We start from the raw sequence: 21,895 nt of genomic DNA, 5'->3' as shown, positions 1-21,895 counted from the left end.
TGGTTGTTCAACATAAACTATTTCTTCAGGTTCTCCATTTAAGAATGCACACTTAACATCCATTTGAAAAACGTTGAAGTCTTTGTGAGCTGTATAAGCTAAAAATATGCGAACTGCTTTGAGTCTTGCAACAGGAGCAAATGTTTCTTCTTAGTATATTCCTTCTTGTTGTGAATAGCCTTTAACCACTAGTCTAGCTTTAATACAAACAATATTGCCATCTTTGTCGGTTTTATTTTTAAAAATCCATTTTAATCCGACAATTGAAACATCAGAAGGTTTAGGAATTAATCTCCAAACCTTATTTCGTTCAAGTTCAGCCAGTTCATATTGCATGGCAACAACCCAATCTGAGTGTTCCATTGCATCCTTTACTGTCTTTGGCTCTATTTTCGAAATAAAAACATTAAACATACACAATTCTTGGTTCGCATTCAGTACCTCATTTTTCGCACGAATTTGAGCTCTTGTCAACACACCATCTTGTGGATTCCCAATCACCCGTTCTTTGGGATGATTTCTTGTCCATTTCTCAAGTGGTGGAAAATCAGGATTAAATTCCAATGGTGCATCTTCATACATATCTTCATTTTCAGATCTTGTAACAGAAAAATTATCATTTAATTCATGAAATTCATCATTTTCATCAAGATTAATTGTCTTTGTTGCATCATGCTCCCCTTCAACATGATGTTCATCTTGATGCGCCCCCTCAAAATGATATTCTTGTCGAATTTGCGAATGCTCCCCCTCAACTTGATGATTTATATTTTCATTCTCCCCCTCGAAAGTTTGCTCTCTTTGTACATTGATGATCGTATGCTCTCCCTCCATACGAACTTCAGGCACACTTTCGCAAGATATTGACGTTGTAGTTATTGTTGAATCATCAATATGTTTTGAGGATTCTGATGTTTGATTACCAGGAGCATTAACTTCTGCATCAATTGCCCGGTTAGGAATTCTAAAAATTAAGTCATAATCAAAATAATTTATTTCAGAATTATCAATTTGAGTATCTGAATCAACAATAATTGATTTATTTTCAATTTTACTATCCGTTTGTTTAAGATAGTAATCATCGTAGGTTAAGTTGAAACTTTCTTCAACTTTTCTTGTTTGCTTGTTTAACACCCTGTATGCAACTGAATTTTGCGAATATCCTAAGAAGATGCCTTCATCAGCTTTAGCTTGGAACTTTGTCAAATTATCTTTTAGATTCATTATAAAACACCTGCAACCAAAAACATGGAAAAATTTGACATTAGGTTTTCAATTGTTGAGTATTACATATGGAGTGACATTGAATCTGCGATGAATGAATCACTGATTATGAGTAAAACATGCAGATGATACAGCCTCAACCCAAAGATATTGAGGTAAGTTCGCATATGCTAACATGGTTCTGGCTGCTTCGCATAAAGACCTATTTCATCTTTCAACAACACCATTCTGTTGTGGAGTATATGGAGATGAGAAATTATGCGAAATTCCTTTGTCTGTGGGAAAAGAGTCCAGTGTTTGATTTTTAAACTCAGAACCATTATCACTTTTAATTTTGTGAACACTCTTTTTAAGAATAATCTTAATCTTTTTGATAAAATCAATCATCTTCTGAGGAACTTCAGATTTTAACCTGAGAAAAAATACCCATGTGAACCAAGAAAAATCATCAACAATGACTAAAATGTACCGCTTTTTATTGATTGTAGGAACAGTCGACGGTCCACATAAGTCAATGTGAAGAAGTTCCAATGGTTCCACGATTTTTGAATCTATCACAATTGGATGACCTTTTCTATGTTGTTTTCCTTGTTCGTAAGCTGCACACAAAAGTATGATTGTCAAATTTTAGTATAGGTAAACCTCGAACTAAATCTTCAGTGACAAGTTTTTTAATGTTGCAAAAGTTCATATGCGACAATCTTCGATGCCAAAGCTAGCTAACATCATTAGATGCCTTTGATAGTAAACACACAGCAGGTTTGCCCACAATTGGTATGATGTCCACTGTAAACATATCACCATATCTTTTGGATTTGAGAAGTACTTCATTTGACTTCGCATTTGAAATGATACTTCCTTCTTCATTAAATACAACCTGATTTCCAGTACCCACAACAAGTTGCGAAACACTAATCAAGTTATGTTGAAGACCTTCAACATAAGCAACCCTGTTAACTGTGAATTGTCCATTTGTGACTTTTCCATATCCTTTCATTTGACACTTGTGATTATTTCCAAATTTGACTACTCCAGCATTCTCCAAGCTTCTATAATCTCGCAAGTTTTCCATTCTTCAAGTCATGTGACGAGAGCAACCACCATCAATATACCATTTTGCATCATATTGCTCGTCTCACATCACCTGCATTCATTGAAAAAATTTAGGAACCCAAGACTTATTGGGTGCTTCATTAGTAGTTTTGAACAAATGCTTTGAATTTAAAAACCATGTTTTCACTTTACACTATCCATTAAATCAATATAATCAGATCTAGATGTTGAAATATAGTTGTTCAACAGTTTTGGATTTCCATTGACTTTCATCTCATCCTTCACAACATTCGCAACTTTGATAATTGGTTTCGATTTTTGTACTGGAACTTGCGAATCATGAGAAGATGAACTACCAGTAGAAGAGTTATTCACAAACTTGTCAAATGCAGTCTTTATCTGTTGCTCTGAGAACTTCCCATTTTGATATTGTTTACCTTTCCCTTCAAGCCAACGGTTGATCGTATAAACATTAGATTTTCCTTTTGTATATGAAACTTTGGTTGGTTTTGAGACTGAAGGATTTGGAAACTTTGGTTGTTTAGGTGAAAATTTCATTTTTGCTTGAGTTTTGACATTCAAAGTTGATGAATTATTCGTGAATTTGCCAACATTGTGAAACTTATAATCATTCACAAATTTTTGCGAAGTCTCATATTTTCTAATGTTGTCATATTTCCGAACAAATTTATCATTGTTTTTCATTGGAATTTTGTCAACAGAATTTATTGGTTCATGAAAACTTGTATGCTTTTGTTTATATATTCTTTGAAATTTTGATGAATTTGACTTTGAAATCTGTGCTTTTTCAACTTTTGGGTTATCATTGTACACAACTTACCAAAAGATTGTTTTTCTTGCTTTTCTTTTTGAAACATTATTTTCTGTTGAGTAATTTCCAACCATCAATTTAAATTCATGAGAATTTAATTTCACTTCAATATTGGGTTTTTCCACTTTTTCAAAAACATTGTTTTCTTTTTCAGCTTTAACCACCCATTTATGTGATGATTTTCGTTCTTGAAAAACATAAGAATTTTGAGTTAAATTGTTTGCTACTGTATTTTGATTAGCAAAGAAACCTTCAGTAGTTGACCTTTGATTATCATTTTCAACCATTTTGTTGAATTCAGGTTTAATTTTCTCAGCATTCCCAGTTGTGACAAAAACTTGATTTGGAAAAATTGTGTTATCTGTGCATGTAAAATTTGGATAAACCACAGTGTTAGTTTCCAAATAATGTGCACCTTTGTCATTAAGAATTTTGTCGAATTCTTTTGTATCACCAAACACTTGATCAACAACAACTCGTTGAGGTGTCACATTTGAAACCTTCACATCTTCTTTGTCTTCATCACTTTCATCAGTCTTCCAGCTTTCAACTTCCACATTATCAAAATAACAATGTTGCGAAGTAGAGGGTTTATCAATTTCATCTTTTACTATCGAATCAACTATAATTTCTTTACCTTTGATCTTAGATGTGATATTAATGATTGAAAATTGAGAATAATCAACCTCTTCTTCCGCTTCGATCTCACTAATTTCACTCACATTATCTGAATTGTCATTGACATCAGCATAATTGAGTTGAGAATCAAGAGTTGAAGTTCCGGTTTTCTTTAAGATTTTCACTTGTTCATTCTTTGTCAAACTTTCATTGACAATACTAACCAACTCATCAGCATTCAAGAATTCATCAATTTTGACAATACCATATGCGAATCTATCATCAGGTATTTTGTCAAATTGTGCAATTGTGTTTTCGCTATCATAAGAAACAACATCAACTTTTCCACGTTCATATTCAAGAAAAGGTAAAAGTTTCCTATGTTGTTCTTTGCTAATTTCAGATGAATGATGTAAAGCAGTTAATTTTGCATACAAACGCTTAGCAGAGTTACAGTAGATATTTCTTTGTGCTAGTAACAACCTAACTTCATTTCCAAGATTGTCCCTATCACAATTTACATTTTTGATCTGCAATTCAAGTTTGTCTACTCTGCTTCGTTTTATTTCTAATTCTCTCCATGTCTCAACTAGTTGCATATTTAAATTTTTAGCTTCAGTACTAGCAGACACAATAACAAAATCAAAATAAGCCACAATATCATCAAATGAAGTAATTTCAGCATCATAAGCAGATAAAGGAATATTAAAAGATTCAATAATAGCACGTACCTTGGTGGTTATTGGAGATTTGACTGTGGATTTAGACAAAAAGCATCGTCCTGCAACATTCTGTTCGCAATTGTCTTCAAAGCTTGTGAACATTGCACCATGAGTTGGATGCCTCATTTCTTCATCATCAGATCCTGAAGACTAGATCTGATATGTTCCACTCTCTTCATCATCAGACTCTCCTTTTGCAACTAATGACATTCCTTTCGCCTTCACACGCACTTCTTCGAGCTTTTCGGAATAGTAGGATTCGTCTTTAATTTTGCTCTTCTTCTCCTCTTTTTTTCTCTGCATGCAATCAGCTGCGAAGTGATTTGCACCATTGCAGTAGTGACAATAAATTCCCGAATCACTTTTAACTTCTTCACATCCTTCGCATCTTTTTGATTTTCATCAATCTTTTCCAATTTCTTCTTCTCCTCACCTCCAGCTTTTGCGACACCACTCTTCGCATCATTATACTTTCCTTTTGGATTGAAAGGCTTTTTGAAAAATTTCTTAACTCTGTTGTTTGAGTAGAATGCAACAGCTTCATCATCAGAGTTCATTAAGAAGCCTTCAATGTATGAACCATCTGTTTCATTAGTATCAACCTCTGAAACCTTTGAAACAAAAGCCAAAGGACCTCCTAGACTTTGTTTTGATTCTTCAAACATTTCCGAAACTTCACTTTCGTATGTTTTCAGCTGGTTGTAGAGATCATTCAAGCTGGTTGCATCAAAACTTTGTAGATTCTTTATCATCATACTCACACTTCGCCATTCCTTGCGAAGGCCCATGATGAATGTTAGATTGAATTCCATGAGAGACCTTGTGATTCCATACCTATTGTAGCGATAAACAAGCTAATTCAGACGATCATAGTAGTTTTTGAGAGTTTTAGCATCCTTTTGTCTGAATTCCTTAAGTTCAACAAGACATTGCTTCACAGAGTCGATCTTCGTCTTTTCGCTACCTTGATACTTCTCTTTCAAAGTGATCCAAATTTCCTTTTCTATTTTACAACTACGAATGTAATTGTAAACCACAGGAGGAAAAGCACCTCTTAGTTCCCTCATTCATCTCTTTTCGTTCTTCTTCGAGCGGTTTTGTTGTTCAACAACTTCAGCTGTTGTAGTAGATTGTCCAATTGGTTGAACATTTGCAGGAGCTTGAACTGTTTCATTGATACACGTCCAAAGTTCTTCATCTATTCCATTTAAGTAATCCTCCATTGTATCAGCCCACTAATCATAGTATTCAGGGATTAACATCGGAATTTTGGTTGAAGAACCAAGTAAGTGAGAGAAAGAAGTCGTGGTATTCATGTTGAAGTTCGCCATTGATGAACACGAGAAATTTTTAGAAAGCTTGAAAAACGTGATGTATTTGTGAATTGATCAAACGAATTGATCACAGATTGCTAATTGATCACTCGACTAAACAATTCAAATGCAGAATCGATTCAAATCTGAAGATCAAGAGAGATTTTCAGAACCAAAATGCGCGAAAATTTTTGAGTAAAGTTTCTACTCAAAAAACAAATGATTATAAAACGAAAATCAGATCAATGCAGTTTAAAATCCTACTCTGATACCAATTAAAGAGAATTGTTATCGAGACTTAGAAAGCAATCATGATTGAATGAATGAAAAGTATGAACACAGAGAGTAAATATTAATCAGATCTTATATTGATAAAGAACTGATTACAAAGTTTAAGCAGAATGAATACTCGTCAAAAAGCACTTTCTACTTCTAACCTCAGTCCCTATTTATAGGCAACCTGAGTGTACAAAAAATATACTAAGTCTAGAGCAATACGCTTTTCACAAAATGAAGACTTAGTAAAATAACTAACATGCGAAACTAAAGAAAACAACACTTCGACTTTTTACAACTTTTAGACTGTGCATACCTTTACATAGATACTTTGTTAAAAGCATGCATGTATATGTATAGTTATATAAGTAATGTTTAAAGGACTCAGGAAGGCTAACCCGCTTTATTTCCTTTTTCTCGTTGGGATGTGGTCTGGTAGGGTATCAGGTATCCGTCTGAAGGTCGTCTAAATGTTAGTTATATATCATTTGTACATATACGGACATAATAGTTCTAGTCAGTTAGTTTAGTACCTTTGGGTAGCAAAGGTATACGTTCAAATATCCCTAGTAAGCTATTATAGGTATAGTTTGAGCTTATATATGATTTGGTAATAAATATGGATTTCGACCTAGAGATTCGTTGCGGAAGTCACCTTTATTTCCAAATGTAGAATAGGGACTACCAATCATATTATTACTTACTTGCAGCGGGTCTCGTGAGAAGACTACTTACTTACTTGACGGGACTAACCATTACGGCACCCAATTGTTAGCAACAAAGGTAATGAACATCTACGGATGCCTATGGTTAATACTTATATTAGGGTACCTTTACGGGACCAACCATTCCTACATCCTGCTGTTAGCTACGGAGGAAAATGAACATCTACAGACGTCCAAGGTTATTAGTATTTCGGTAGTCGCGATGTCGGGTTGATCCTAATACAAAAGGATAACACTTACATGGCTATATTTTTCCTATTACTTTTATTTTGTGATACATTCACATAAACGATGAGGTAGACTATATATATTGTTAATAGTAGTCATACAAGGGAAAACCATCTTTGTTACTTTCAAAACAGTCTAGTCTTGTTAGAAGACTACTCTTTATACTAATAGAAATCATAGGGATTTGCTAGGGTATTCAAACGTTTTCAACCTACTTTCAAACAGTTCATACTTATACAAACTTTTTTACAAATGCTCACAAGTCTTTACTTCCCAGTTTTATAAATCTAAGACACACTAATACTTATGAATTCACTAGCTTTTTGGTTGATACTCGCCTTCAAAATAACTTGTATTCTCAGGTCACAAATAGACAGGTACGGTGACCAGGTTTTGTGAAGACAGAGCAGTTCAGACTCGTCTTTTATTTTGAGTATTCATTATGTTGTTATTACCATGAAAGAACACCCTTGTAAATAAAATTATACTATTAATGCAATGGATGATGTTGTTGCTTGTTTACTACTTTACATTGTTGTGATACATTACATGACGTCCTCTGCCCCAGAACGTTTCCGCCGTTCCGGTTTTGTGGTGTGACAGATTGGTATCAAAGCATTGTTTATAGTGAATTGAGTATATCAACCCATAAAACATATACAGACTATAAATACAATGGGATTAAAATACTCTGACCAAGAGTTTATACTTTAAATAATAAAATATTTAATTAAGTATACGTGTCTGCATTCATACTAAAATCAGTGTCACTAGGACAGTACAAAAGAATTACGATTGTTGGGCAGCACAAGTAGACTTAGAGACATATAGTCAGAACTGGGAAGATATAGCCTGATCAACTATATTATCTGAGGGTTGACTAGCATGTGCCTAAGTGTTGTTGTGAGGTTGCAACAAGTCTAAAATCTTACCAACAATACCATAATGAGAACAATAGAACATAAACCTAAAATACTATAGGAGTATTTGGTGTTACTATAAGTACTTCATACTTGAGAACTAAAAAGGATCTTCATTACTAAGTTGATAGTTGCTAAGTGGATACACTAAGGCTATATGTAACTAGGATGTTATAGACTTAGAATCTGTGAAAATTTTGCTTTACCCGTATTCTTTGTGAATTTGGAGTTAAGGTCACTTATTCGAAGGCCTATCCTGTTTTTATTACATATAACTGGTATGCACTTCACAAATAGTGATGTAACTAATGAAGATTTTCTAAATAATTATCTAGAAAGTTCGTCTAATAATTATTTTCTTACCCCAATTCTCGCGTAGATAACATGGCTGGACTCCATCCCACGGCAATCCGTACCTTCCGAACGAAGTCATTGCTGGATGCTTTGGAGAAGAACCAGAGAATGATCATCCAATCCCTTCGAATGATCACTCAACTAAAGACTTTTCTGATAATTCTCGTCGCCGATAGAATCTCATCGACTTCCCCTTCGGATATAACCTAGTTTATGTAAAACTCTGGTCTAATTTCCTATCGTTGTAAATCTTAGATCTATTAGGTCTTGATTAGATCGTTGTCCTGTCAAAACTTTCCCATCAATGGTTGATGTAAGGCCTACTCCTAGACCACTTTTCCAAAACATGTTACATCTATAATTCTAGTATTTTTGTCAGATACCAAATCGTATGGACGTTATTGTCCAAATGCTTTCACCTTTCGATACTAGATCCTCATTCAAACGAGTTATGAAATTGTGTTGTTGGACTATGGAGAGTTAGTCCATGAGTCACTCTCCTTATTCGTTTATTCTTACCGTATTGTCATCTTTTCATCGTATCATTAAAAGATGCCGCCTCGCAGGAATCCAAGGCATAACCCTAATAACGAAACACCAATACCACGACCTCCTCCACCACCTTAACCACCTCCTCCTTTTGACGCTGCCATGTTCCAAGCAGCCTTCACGGCTGCAGTAGCAGTTGTCATGTCAGCAATCAATGCTCCTGTCCCTAGTGGATCGGGAATGGGTGCACCTCCTTCTCACCATGGCGAGAGCCATGGGCATCCCAGGGAATGCACCTACAAGGACTTTACAAATCCTAAACCCCGAAACTTCAATGGAACTGGTGGGGTTATGGTTCTAAGGCAGTGGATTGAAATGAAAGAAGCAGTCTTTGAGATTTGCGCCTGCCCGGAGGGCAACAAGGTCAAGTTTACTACTTGTAGCTTTTCTGACAGAGCGTTAACTTGGTGGAATGGCCATGTTAAGTCCCTGAGTATAGTATTGGAAAATTCGATAAGTTGGGAAAGTTGAAGATCATGCTGATGAGAGAGTACTGTCCTCGAGGGGAAGTTCAAAAGCTCGAACAAGAACTTTGGATTCTGGAAATGGTTTGTACCGATATATCAACCTATACGGGTAGATTTTGTGATCTGGCAAACCTGTGCCCGGATATGGTTGCTCCGGAGAGCAAGAAATTAGATAGGTATATTTGGGGATTGTCTCCCCAAATTCAGTCAAGTGTGTTAGCATCAAGGCCCGATACTTTCGATAGTGCCAACGAACTAGCACAATCGCTGATTGACCACGGAAACCATCGGAATGCAAAAATTTCTGTACAAGATCAACAAGAAGGAAACCAAGGTTGTCAAAATCGCGATCTTGATCGTAAGATCGCGCGATCTTACGATCTTACCTCCAAAAAACTAGCCAGATCGTAGTAGGATCGGAAATTGGGTAGGATCGCACACGAGATCGTAGGATCGCAATACGATCCGATCCTATATTTGGGTTTAATGTTATTTTTTTTACTTTTTTTTAAATAGTTTACCACTTAACCCAAGCCCAAGGTCCATTTACTCCAAAGTCCATATCCATTTACGATTGATTGTTTTAGTGGGTCTTGACTCTTGAATTTCTAAGCTAATTAAGTAATTAACCCTAGGTAGAAAGTAAAAGAAAGTAAGAAACTAAAAGTCAGGTTGTCGTCTTCTAGATTTCTACTTTCTCCCTTGCTTCACCATGTCATCCTTATGAAGAAACAAGAAATCGCAGGTCATCTTTGAAGTTTGATGTTTTAAACTAAAGAAAAATAGGTACGTTTGACAATTTATTTCATCTTCTTCCTTATTCTTGTTAGAAAATCTAGCCTCATTTTTTTTAAGAAATCTTTGCTGGTTGCTTGATCATTCAAAATGAATTAGGCATCCTATAGCTCGTATAATATCAACTTTTTCTTTGTTCTTGTTTTAAAGTTCTCAGCTTATAGCAACTCATATTTTATAGTTGTTTAATAAAACCCTCATAATCGATATGAAAGAAAATTTTGACCTCTCACAGTCGTTTTCCACTTTGCCGCTTTATACTTTTTATGGACTTTTGGTGCTAAAAACATGAGTAATATGTTTTTGTTGTGTATTATTGTTAGTTTACTACCCCCCCCCCTAATTATTATCAACTAGTTATTCAATTATTATGACTTTGTATCATAAATGCATAATGTATATTTGCAAATTCCCACTAAATTATATATAGCATCACTTTGTAGTTCACCACTTCACCCATTACATAAAATGCTAACTAGCATAATCACAATTTATTACAATGAATTTAATATCCTCATTAATAAATTAGTTTCTCAAGTCATAAAAGTCATAAAACTTTCAGTGGGTTTTAAATTCTTAATGTCATAAGTAGATATTAGTTTGTTTAATATTTTGGTCCCTATCCCTTTACCAATATTCCTACTGTATGTAACTATATGTAATTCTAATAGTTTCTAATTTGTACAGCTATGACAGAAAATAATTCTGGATCGATACCTGCAACTACCTTCACACAGCCAACAACAAGTAGAATAAGAAAAAAAAATGCTTCTGGGGCAAGAACTGATCCTGGTTGGTAGCATGATAAAGATTTGGGTGATCGAAAGGTGCAATGTACATTTTGTGATTCTATATGCACCGATGGGATATTTAGATTCAAGCATCACTTAGCTCGCACAAGTAATAATGTCTCAGCTTGTGAAAAGGTTCCTGAAAATGTTAAGGTACAATTCGCTCGTTTGTTGGAAGATAGTGATATGGCAACAAAGAAAAAAAGAGGCGTATTTCCAGTCGATGAAGATGATGAGGCCTATGAGAGGAATGTTAGAGGAAATAACTTGAAGAATTTCATTTCAAAAAAAGGAAAAGTTCAAAGAACTTTGAATACAATTTATAAGATGGATGAACGGGAAAGAGTTTGCCAACAAATTGCAAGGTTTTTCTACACGAGTGCCATCCCCTTTAACTGTGTAAAAAATCCCGAGTTTCATAAAATGATTGAGATGGTTGGTGAATTTGGAAGAGGCCTTAATCCTCCCTATTACCATGAAATACCAGTTACATTATTGAAAAAGGAAGTTGATTACACCAAGTCGTTAGTGGAAGATTACAAAAGGGAGTGGAAAAAGATTGGTTGCACATTAATGAGTGATGGATGGAGTGATCGGAAAAACCGATCAATATGTAATTTTCTAGTAAACAATCCTAGAGGGACCATCTTTTTAGCATCAATTGATACATCTAGTATTATCAAGACCAAAGAACAAGTATTTGCAATGTTAGATGACTTTGTTGAAAAAATAGGAGATGAAAATGTTGTTCAAGTAGTGACAGATAATGCTGCAAATTATAAGGCTGCTAGAGAAATGTTAATGAAAAAGAGGAAGAAACTTTTTTGGACACCATGTGCAGCTCATTGCATTGATCTAATGTTGGAGGATTTTGAAAAGTAGATTGGAGAACATAAGGAAACCATCACAAAAGGAAGAAAAATAACAAGTTTCATCTATAACAGGTGATGATTGATTATTTATTTATTTTATATAGTGTTTCTTATATTTCTTATAACAACTTTCATTTATAACAGGTCACGATTGATTTCTATGCTAAAAGAATTTACAAAAGGAAAAGAACTCCTTAGACCTTGAGCAACTAGATTTTCCACTTCTTATCTAACACTTGGTCGTTTGTTTGAACTGAAAGGCGCTTTGATCTCGATGTTTGCCTCCAAAAAATGGTTGTCTACTAACTATGCAGGAATTGATGCTGGAAAGAATGTTGAGGATATAATTATGGATCATCTAGGATTTTGGCCATCAGTTGTGACGTGTCTAAAGGCCGCGGGTCCTCTAATGAAGGTTCTTCGTTTGGTTGATTCAGATTCTAAACCAGCCATGGGTTTCATTTACCAAGCCATGGTAAATGCAAAAAAATGAAATTAAGTCAAACTTTAAAAATGTCCAGACAAGGTATTTGATTTTTTTTCTTTGTCGATATTTTTAGTGTTTAATTTAGAACTATCTCATATTTCTTGTTTGTATATATTTTTAGGTATGAACCCATCCATGAGATTATTAACGAAAGATGGTATAATCAACTTAACAGGGCGCTCCATGTAGCTGGTTATTTCTTGAATCCAATGATGCAATATAGCTCTGACTTTGAGAATACAGGATGGATTAAAGGTGGATTATACATGTGTCTGGAAAGAATGTGTGGTGATGACGAGAACCTAGCAAAAACGATTCATTGTCAATTTGATCAATTCACTAATGCAAGAGGGCTATTTGGTTTTAATGTAGCCAAATTAACAAGAAAAGAAAAAACTCCAGTTGATTGGTGGGATTCATACGGAGCTGACACACCCGAGTTGAGGAATTTTGCCATGAGAATTTTGAGTTTGACATGTTCCTCATCAGGTTGTGAGAGAAATTGGAGTGCTTTCGAGATGGTAATTTATAAGTAACAAGACTATTATTTTAACTTTAATTTTATTATATTGTCATGTAAATTTCCAGTTACATTTTTATTTTGTTTTTTAGGTACATTCCAAGAGAAGAAATCGACTACATCAACAAAAGATGAACGAATTTGTGTATGTGATGTATAACTTGAAGCTAAATGGAAAAGAAGAAAAGAAAGGAAAAGAACATGATCAAACGGGACTTGAAACGTTAAATCTTGATGATGTTAGTTCTGATGATGAGTGGATTATAGAAGAGGAGTCTTCTAATCAATATGTAGATGAAGAGTGGATTAATCCTCTTGATGGTTCAAGTTCAAGTAGGCCGCAAGTGTCTAATCGCAGTGAAGATGATGAATTTCTTGAAAGAGCTATAAGAGATCAATTACGTGAGTTATTTATCTATCACATGATTTTATAAATGGACAATGATAGCTTTTAGGTCGATATATCATGTTTTTTTTCATTGCAGGTGCGGGTGGTGGAAGATAATTAGGAGAAGATGTTTTGGATTTAGGAGACAATGATATGGATGCACCATTTGTTACGCTAGACTAGAAATGATAGTATTTTGATAGTATTTTTGGGTTATGACTAATGATTTAAACATTTTGTAACTTTTGAATGGTAAACTAGTTGATGGGGATGTATTATTTATGTTTTAAACTTATTATTTTGTCATTTTTTGGTAGGATCTTAAGATCTCGATCTCGATCTTACGATCCCGATATTGCAAAGCCAAAAACGATCCTAAGTAGGATCCCGATCTTGACAACCTTGAAGGAAACCACAACAAGAACAAGAGGAAATACGAGTCCTCACAAGGATCCTCAAGGAAACAACAACAAGTTACAGTCAATGTTGTTACAGTACCTATAATAGTCTCTACTAACCCATTACCAACAAAGCCATATGCGGGTAATCTCTCTAAGTGCAAAAATGCAACTATCACCACCATGGACCTTGTCGGGAGATGCAGTGCTTAAACTGCAACAAGAATGGACACACCATACGTTACTGCAAGAGTCCAGCAAGACCGATCAACCATGTACCCAGCGCTGGTATGAGTCAGGCTTGCTATGGTTGTGGCAAGGTGGGTCACTACAAAAGAAACTGCCCAAAAGCAGCGAATACTGGCACAGACGGAAGGATGCTAACGATCGCCGCCGCAGGAGAGACTACTCCGGACCGACGTTAAAGTAATTAAGGCGTTTCGTTGTAACAAACTTATAAACTTTTTAGAACTAGTGCAACTAGATCCTTATCTTTTGCGAGATCCCGTCAGTTAAGGGATCCTCGTGCTGCCTATACTTATCTTTTGTAGTATACCTTGTTCGCGGCAATAGTCTTGTAGTTAAACTAAAGTATACTAACTCTGTTAAAGGTTGCACTGTTGTGTTTTTCTGTAACGCCTTATCTTCAAATCTAATGTCTTTAGTTTCCATATGATTCCGACATTATCATACAACTTGAGTCAATTCGATCCTCGCATGTCACACCCCGGCCGTCGGCGGAAAAACCGGGCGGTGTAACATCATTTCTCGTATCATAGTTATCAACTTCCTGAAAACACATGCAATTTAAAATACGTCAACATAAAGTTGGTGAGGTCACAGGTTTTGACTCCATATAAAAATAACACTTTTTCTCAAGTTCAAAAGTATAGTTTTGAAAGTATCATTTTGACTCTCCAACGTTTAGCATATATATCCTAGGTATAAAAGTTTACTTACCAAATAAGTAGTTTACCTATAAGTCTCATATACGGTGAATATAAGTGTTTGTAATTCCATACAAATGAAACTTGCTTCATATAAATCTTATTTCAATTCTATACGAGTAAAACCACTACGCATAAATCTATTTCAATTCTATACGAGTATCTGTGTTAGGTATAATTATCTACTTAATATACAAGTAGTATACCTACCAGTTTCTTGTACCTATAGTATAAGTGGTTGGGAAACTTATGCTTAACATTAATACTTGTATAACAAAAAAGTATAATGCTTCTAACAATTTGCTACCATGAGTCCGTAACCGCGGCTATATGACTAGTTTCAAACCTCTGCTTGATGCTACAAGTTTCGCATCGTGAGATAGGTTCCACACGCTTCATCAACGTCGGAACAATAAACAAACAAAAGGATAGTTCGTCACTTGCACACGGTTTTGTTGTAGCTAGCAACCACGAGTGGGGTTGTCAACCTGTATCTTATTCATACACGACTTCCTCGCTCACACGGGATTAACGGTTACAGGTCAGAGGATTTTCCCTAAGATTTCCAATCTTAGTGGATGAATACAATAGCTCATGTAGACTTGTCGAGTTCCGTTAGTTCTAGTAGTAAAATCATATTCGTGTCTAAAACCCTAAGTTATTAGAGTATGCTTTTAACATTACACCTAATATTTATAATACTTAGGTAGTACAATAACTATAATTAGAATTAAAACCAGGTTTTATCTTGACATAAAACCAATAATAGCAACATATAACGTTTATAGTTTTATCTTGACATAAAACTAACAATAACAACATATCCAGTTTTATCATGACATAAAACTAATAATAACAACATATAACATATCTAGTTTTATCTTGACATAAAACTAATAATAAGAACATATAACATATCTAGTTTTATCTTGACATAAAACTATTAATTGCAACATACTATGTAACTTAACATAAAAAACTTCCGAATATAACTTCGGAACTATATCGCACACAAAATATATATAGAATCCTAAGTATAACTCAAACATACCGATAAGTTGATAATAGTTGTATATATTCAAAATATTATATTTAGAACAACTATACCCCGTCTATTATAACTATATATTATCATATAGACATAATAATAACATATATACAATGACTAGCATGCGTTTCCCCCCGAAATATTAGAAAGTGGGGCCGTGAAACTCACCTTAGTAGCGTGATTTTTATGATATCTAAGTGAAACAGTTAGCGTGCGAGTTTGTCGGGGCTCGGGATGCAAGAGGGCTTCAGCAAGTAAGAGAGGAAGAAAGGAAATGGTGTAAGGAAGTGAATGGGTCGAAGCCTCTATTTATAGTAAGAATTTATGACACTCACGTCGTGAGTCTCATGACTCACTCCGTAGACTTGCCATTTGCATCCCTAGCTTCGAAAGGTGGCCATGTGACTCCTCATGTCGTGAGTATCATAAAACTCACGTCGTGAGTTTTGGATCTTATCCTCTCATAGCTTCTAGATTCCGAATTATGACAGAATGTCGTGAACGTCATAAAACTCACGTCGTGAATTAGCTAGTTTAGGGTTTTTAAAAGCTAAATCTTCGGAATGCCATAACTTTTGCATATAAACTCCGTTTTTGACGTTCTTTATATGCACGCGTAGGTATTTTTGAGTACTAGAACTCTCTTTTAGACTTAAATGATAATTCTAAGCCTATTTTAAATTCCTCTTATTATAGAGATTTATAGTGTTCGGTTTATCATAACTTCTTCATGCGAAGTCAGATTTAGATGTTCTCTATATTTTGGAATCGTATGGATGTATACTTTTATTTATACCATAAAGTATGTATGAAAGTTCGTATTTATATTAGAATTATCATGAAATACATAGTGAGTTTACTACATTACTAGTTTAACAAAATCACATTACATGATTGGTATAATCATATGTGATTGTTATTGACCTACTATTGACTAGTGTTACATCGCAATACAAGCTTCGTGCGCACATCTCCTTCTTCGAATCGTACTTCCAGTGAAACTGTCCCTTCAGAACTCCGAAGTACTCAGGCGTAGAGTACCTCATATTTCTAATCCTTTTCTGAAGGAACCTCAGCAAACCTCCACGAAATACCACTCGTCCAGCAAACCAAGTTCGAGCACAGAGGCTATGGACGAATACAGCCCACCTATTATTATTTAGTGTATACGCAAGGGTGGTATATGATTATGATTACACAGATCAAGTATGTGTGTTTTCGCCCTATCTACTGTCCTCGTTGGGTTGTGGACCTGGGGCAGAGTCGCACATTCGACAATCATACTAACCCTAATTATATATGGTTTGTATACACAAGGAAATGATAGATGGAATAGGTATGAATCCTATCATGAACAGAACGGCAAAGTTGCCAAGTCTACGAGTGGGTATTTTGCCAATCAAAAGAACGCAACCCCAGTAGTGATGCTAAGACAGCTAATTTTAGGACGAAATTCCTTCTAAGGAAGAGATGATGTGACAACCCAAAATTTCCATTCTGTACAACATATCAAGTCAATAGAAGTCAGAACAGTACTGCTAATTTTCAAACTTTCTGGATTAAGTTTGAGTATTTTAGGATTAACACTTTAGGAGATATCAGGAGAAAGGATGCCCTAGGGTTTATTGTGCAAAAATAAAGTTCCGACACATCAGAAAATTGGAGTTTACGGCCTAAACAATGGTGTTTATGGCTGAAAACTCTAAGGAAGGGGGTATATAAGTGAAGCTTAGTCTTCTAAATCACTTTTCACCTTTCCAAGAGTAAACTCCCAAACTCTCTCAAGTATCATCCTGGTTTTTCTTCGAGATCTTCAATCTAGTGAGTGTTTCTAGCTCTTTCAAGTTAGTATATCACCTAATCTAGTGTTTTAACACACATCTATCCGTCTAAATGTTCCAAAGGGTTGATTCTTCAAGTTTCACCAAGAACACCAAGGACACACACTAGTGTTCTTGGACTTTTGGCTCATTTTAAGCTTCTCTATTATAAGTACTCCTACCCTAGTGTATTGTAAAGCTTGTTACACGTCTTTATATCAAGAAATCATGAGGAAACACCAATATCAAAGATTTTACGTCCCAAGAACACCTTGGACCGTAAACCCTTCTTTGGAGGCCAAAAGTGTGCCCTAGTCCCTTCCTTCCCTTGTGAAACTAGCCTAGAACCATACCTTAATGTGTATAAGACTTGAAAGAACAAAATTACCATGGTCCATAAGGGTTTACGGCCGTAAACCCAAAGGGAAATGTTCTTAGGGCCGTAAACCCGTCAAATGAGGGAAATGGTGCCCTAACTTCTTCCTTAGGCTCATACATCAAGTGGAAACACTTCTAAGGACTTATAAGGCTTCAAACCATCAAAATACCAAAAGATTAGGAGCTTACGGCCGTAAACTCATGGGTTTACAACCGTTAACTCAATGGGTTATGGTCTTTAGGGAGTAAACTCATGAAAGGGGGTTTTATTGAACCCTAAACTCAATGGCCTTGTCCTACAACACTAGGATGCACTCCTTAGCACTTATAACACTTATATAAAGTGTTTATCATGTCTTAGGATATCTTAACTTTGTTAATTAGTTGTTTCAAGACTAATTGGATACATATATGTACTAGTATATGTTAACTAGGATCCTTGTGTGTGTACAAGACTTCATTTGACACTTAGCGTCCTACGTCAGTCAATACGTTCAAACCATCAACTGCAGGTGAGTTCATACCCCTTAATCAATGATTTAAATGTTTTTAAATGCTTTTATGGGGGGGGGGGAATACAAGTTGAATCATGCTAGTTATTATATCAATCACATGTGATTAATAACTAACATGCATTTAGATTTACTATACGTTAGCTGTTTTACTAAACAGATTTCTTCAAATGTTTCATTAAACGTTTTATATGTTTAAATCTCTTTATCAAACCACTTTATACACTGTATGTTTCTTTTCAAACTCTGTTACAATTGTATTTCAAACAAAAGGTTTCTTTATACTTACACTGTTTATTCAAACAAAATACTTTCAAACTGTTTTATAAACCAACATCAAGTCGAACTTTTCTTAGATATGAATCTTTTTCAAATGCATCCATGTCTATGTATAGTTATATAAGTAATGCTTGAAGGACTTAGGAAGGCTAACCCGCTTTATTTCCTTTTCCTCATTGGGATGTGATCCGGTAGGGTATCAAGTATCCGACCGAAGGTCATTCAACTATTAGTTTTATATCATGTATACATATATAGACATAAAAGCACCCTTAGTCAGTTCAGTACCATTGGCTAGAAAAGGTATATCTTCAGTATACTTGTACCTTACTAGTAACTATTATAGGTATCGTTAGGAGATACTACTTACCATTCCAAGTACAAGGAATACACTAGAGTCAGTTCATTCATGAGTCTATACTAAATGATATATGAAGGGATACACTTAATTGAATACACTTACATGGATACACTTACTTGAGTACACTTACATGCATACACTTACTTGGATACCTTTACATAGATACTTTGTTAAAAGCATGCCTGTGTATGTATAATTATATAAGTAATGTTTAAAGGACTCAGGAAGGCTAACCCGCTTTATTTCTTTTTCCTCGTTGGGATGTGGTCTGGTAGGGTAACGGGTATCCGTCCGAAGGTCGTCTAAATATTAGTTATATATCATGTGTACATATACGGACATAATAGTTCTAGTCAGTCAGTTCAGTACCTTTTGGTAGCAAAGGTATACGTTCATATATCCTTAGTAAGCTATTATAGGTATAGTTTGAGCTTATATATGATTTGGTAATAAATATGGATTTCGACCTAGTGATTCGTTGCGGAAGTCACTTTTAGTTCCAAATGTAGAATAGGGACTACCAATCATATTATTACTTACTTACAGCGGGTCTCATGAGAAGACTACTTACTTACTAGACGGGACTAACCATTCCGACACCCAACTGTTAGCAACAGAGGTAATGAACATCTACGGATGCCTATGGTTAATACTTATATTAGGGTACCTTTACGGGACTAACCATTCGTATGTCCTGTTGTTAGTTATAGAGGAAAATGAACATCTACGGACGTCCAAGGTTATTACTATTTCGGCAGTCGCGATGTTGGGTTGATCCTGATACAAAAGGATAACACTTACATGGCTATATTTTTCCTATCACTTTTATTTTGTCATACATTCACATAAACGATGAGATAGACTATATATATTGTTAATAGTAGTCATACAAGGGAAAAACCATCTTTGTTACTTTCAAAACAGTCTAGTCTTGGTAGAAGACTACTCTTTATACTAATAGAACTCATAGGGATTTGCTAGGGTATTCAAACGTTTTCAACCTACTTTCAAAGAGTTCATACTTATAAAAACTTTTTTCCAAATGTTCACAAGTCTTTACTTCCCAGTTTTACAAATCTAAGACACACTAATACTTATGAATTCACCAGCATTTTGGCTGATACTCGCTTTGAAAATAACTTGTATTCTCAGGTCACAAATAAACAGGTACGACGACCAGGTTTTGTGAAGACGGAGCAGTTCAGGCTCGTCTTTTATTTTGAGTATTCATTATGTTGTTATTACCATGAAAGAACACCCTTGTAAATAAAATTATACTATTAATGCAATGGATGATGTTGTTGCTTGTTTACTACTTTACATTGTTGTGATACATTACATGACGTCGTCCACCCCAGAACGTTTCCGTCGTTCCGGTTTTGGGGTGTGACTAATACTCTTTTATTTAATCATCAAATGTCAATTACATTTATCTATTACACGTTTCTAACCTATCTAATCAAAACTAATATCTTCCTTCAGCCCAATGCTCCTAGCGTGCTACAAGTGCTTAACCCTACTCAGTCCCTTTGTAAGCGGATCTGCTGGGTTATCTTCTAACGATACCCTCTTTACTACGAGGAGTCCTTCTTCTAACCCGATGTCAAATAAAGTGATATTTTTTGTCGATATGTCGAGATCTACCATGATCCCTCGGTTCCTTGGTCAAGGCAACCGCTCCTTCATTATCACAGAAAATTTCCATAGGTTCCTTTATGACAGGTACAACTGCAAGGTCTTTAATGAAGTTCTTCAACTATATCGCCTCCATTGACGCTTCGCTGGTTGCAATGTACTCTAATTTGCATGTTGAATGAGCTACGGTTTCTTGCTTGGAACTTTTCCAAGTCACTGCTCCTCCATTAAGGGTAAAGACCCAGCCCGACTGGGAACGACAGTTGTCTCTGTCGGTCTGAAAATTGGCGTCACTATACCCTCGCACCTTTAAGTCTTCACTCCCTCCGAGGACTAGAAACCATTCCTTGGTCCTCCAAAGGTACTTAAGAATGTTCTTGATTGTGGTCTAATGTGCTCTGCGAGGGTTCCCTTGATATCTACTGACTATGCTCAAAGAGAAGGCCACATCAGGGCGAGTACAAGTCATAGCATACATAATCGAGCCAACTGAGGAAGCGTATGGTACTCAGCTCATTTCTGCTATCTCGACTTCGGTACTCAGGCGTTGAGTCTTACTCAACTTGTTATTACTTTGGATTGGTAACTCTCCCTTCTTTGTGTTCTCCATACTAAAACGTTTTAGTACTTTGTCCAAGTAAGTATTCTGACTAAGTCCTTTTAGTCTCTTACTTCGGTCTCTCACTATCCTTATTCCCAAAATATAGGAAGCACTTCCCGAGCCAGGACTTAACTTCCTACAGTGTCGGGATGTCGTTTTCTATGAGTTGTATGTCATCGACATAATACGAGGAAGCTAACTATACTCCCACTAACTTTGACATATACACATGATTCATCTTCGCTTCGTATATGGACTGAAATCTCGCTTTCCATCGCATCTTTCCGTTTTTCATACATGGACTGAAATTCCAAACTTGGTTGTCATACATGGACTGAAATCTCGCTGTCCATCGCATCTTTCCATTTTTCAGACTTCGGGCCTGGCATGGCTTCCTTATAGATGTTACGTTCGTCCAAATTCATTAGTGTACTATCACTAATGAACATATCCCCTTCCATAGTAATATGAAAACCATAAAATCGGGGTTGAACCCTAACTCTTTTGGAACGTCTAAGAGGTAAGGACTCGTCAATCGATTCAACCGGAGTTTCCTCCTCGGGTTGAGCACCAGTGTTAGAGGTCCCTTCATCGCTCGACTCTTGAATCTCTTCAAGATCGATTTGCGTCCCACTGTCTCCTTGGCTTATGAGTTCTCTCTCTCGGAAAACCCTTCTCCTCGCAACGAAGACAACATTTTCACTCGGACTATAGAAGAGATATCCAAAGGATTTCTGCGGGTAGCCGATGAAAATACATCGCTCACTATGAGGTTCGAGCTT

The 21,895-nt window shown here is 35.7% G+C and overlaps 1 protein-coding gene across 1 annotated transcript; it reads left to right on the top strand.

Annotated features, from left to right (window-relative positions):
* Positions 1–12,013: 12,013 nt before the first annotated feature.
* Positions 12,014–13,251, top strand: LOC111879161 (uncharacterized). The gene is made up of 5 exons (XM_023875630.1): positions 12,014–12,214; positions 12,261–12,265; positions 12,348–12,747; positions 12,839–13,148; positions 13,232–13,251. Exons 1-5 carry the CDS (start codon positions 12,014–12,016, stop codon positions 13,249–13,251), a joined length of 936 nt encoding a protein of 311 aa, XP_023731398.1.
* Positions 13,252–21,895: the final 8,644 nt, after the last annotated feature.

Source organism: Lactuca sativa, chromosome 4 (assembly GCF_002870075.4).
Source record: "Lactuca sativa cultivar Salinas chromosome 4, Lsat_Salinas_v11, whole genome shotgun sequence".
NCBI classification, from domain to species: domain Eukaryota; kingdom Viridiplantae; phylum Streptophyta; class Magnoliopsida; order Asterales; family Asteraceae; genus Lactuca; species Lactuca sativa.
This window is presented reverse-complemented; position numbering and strand designations above follow the sequence as displayed.

Bases quoted from the DNA above. Each gene is read 5' to 3' on its own strand.
- LOC111879161 (XM_023875630.1), top strand. From the start codon at position 12,014: ATGTTTGCCTCCAAAAAATGGTTGTCTACTAACTATGCAGGAATTGAT. The intron at 12,748-12,838 runs GTAATTTATAAG...TTTGTTTTTTAG, and splicing joins ATTGGAGTGCTTTCGAGATG to GTACATTCCAAGAGAAGAAA. The intron at 13,149-13,231 runs GTGAGTTATTTA...TTTTCATTGCAG, and splicing joins AGCTATAAGAGATCAATTAC to GTGCGGGTGGTGGAAGATAA.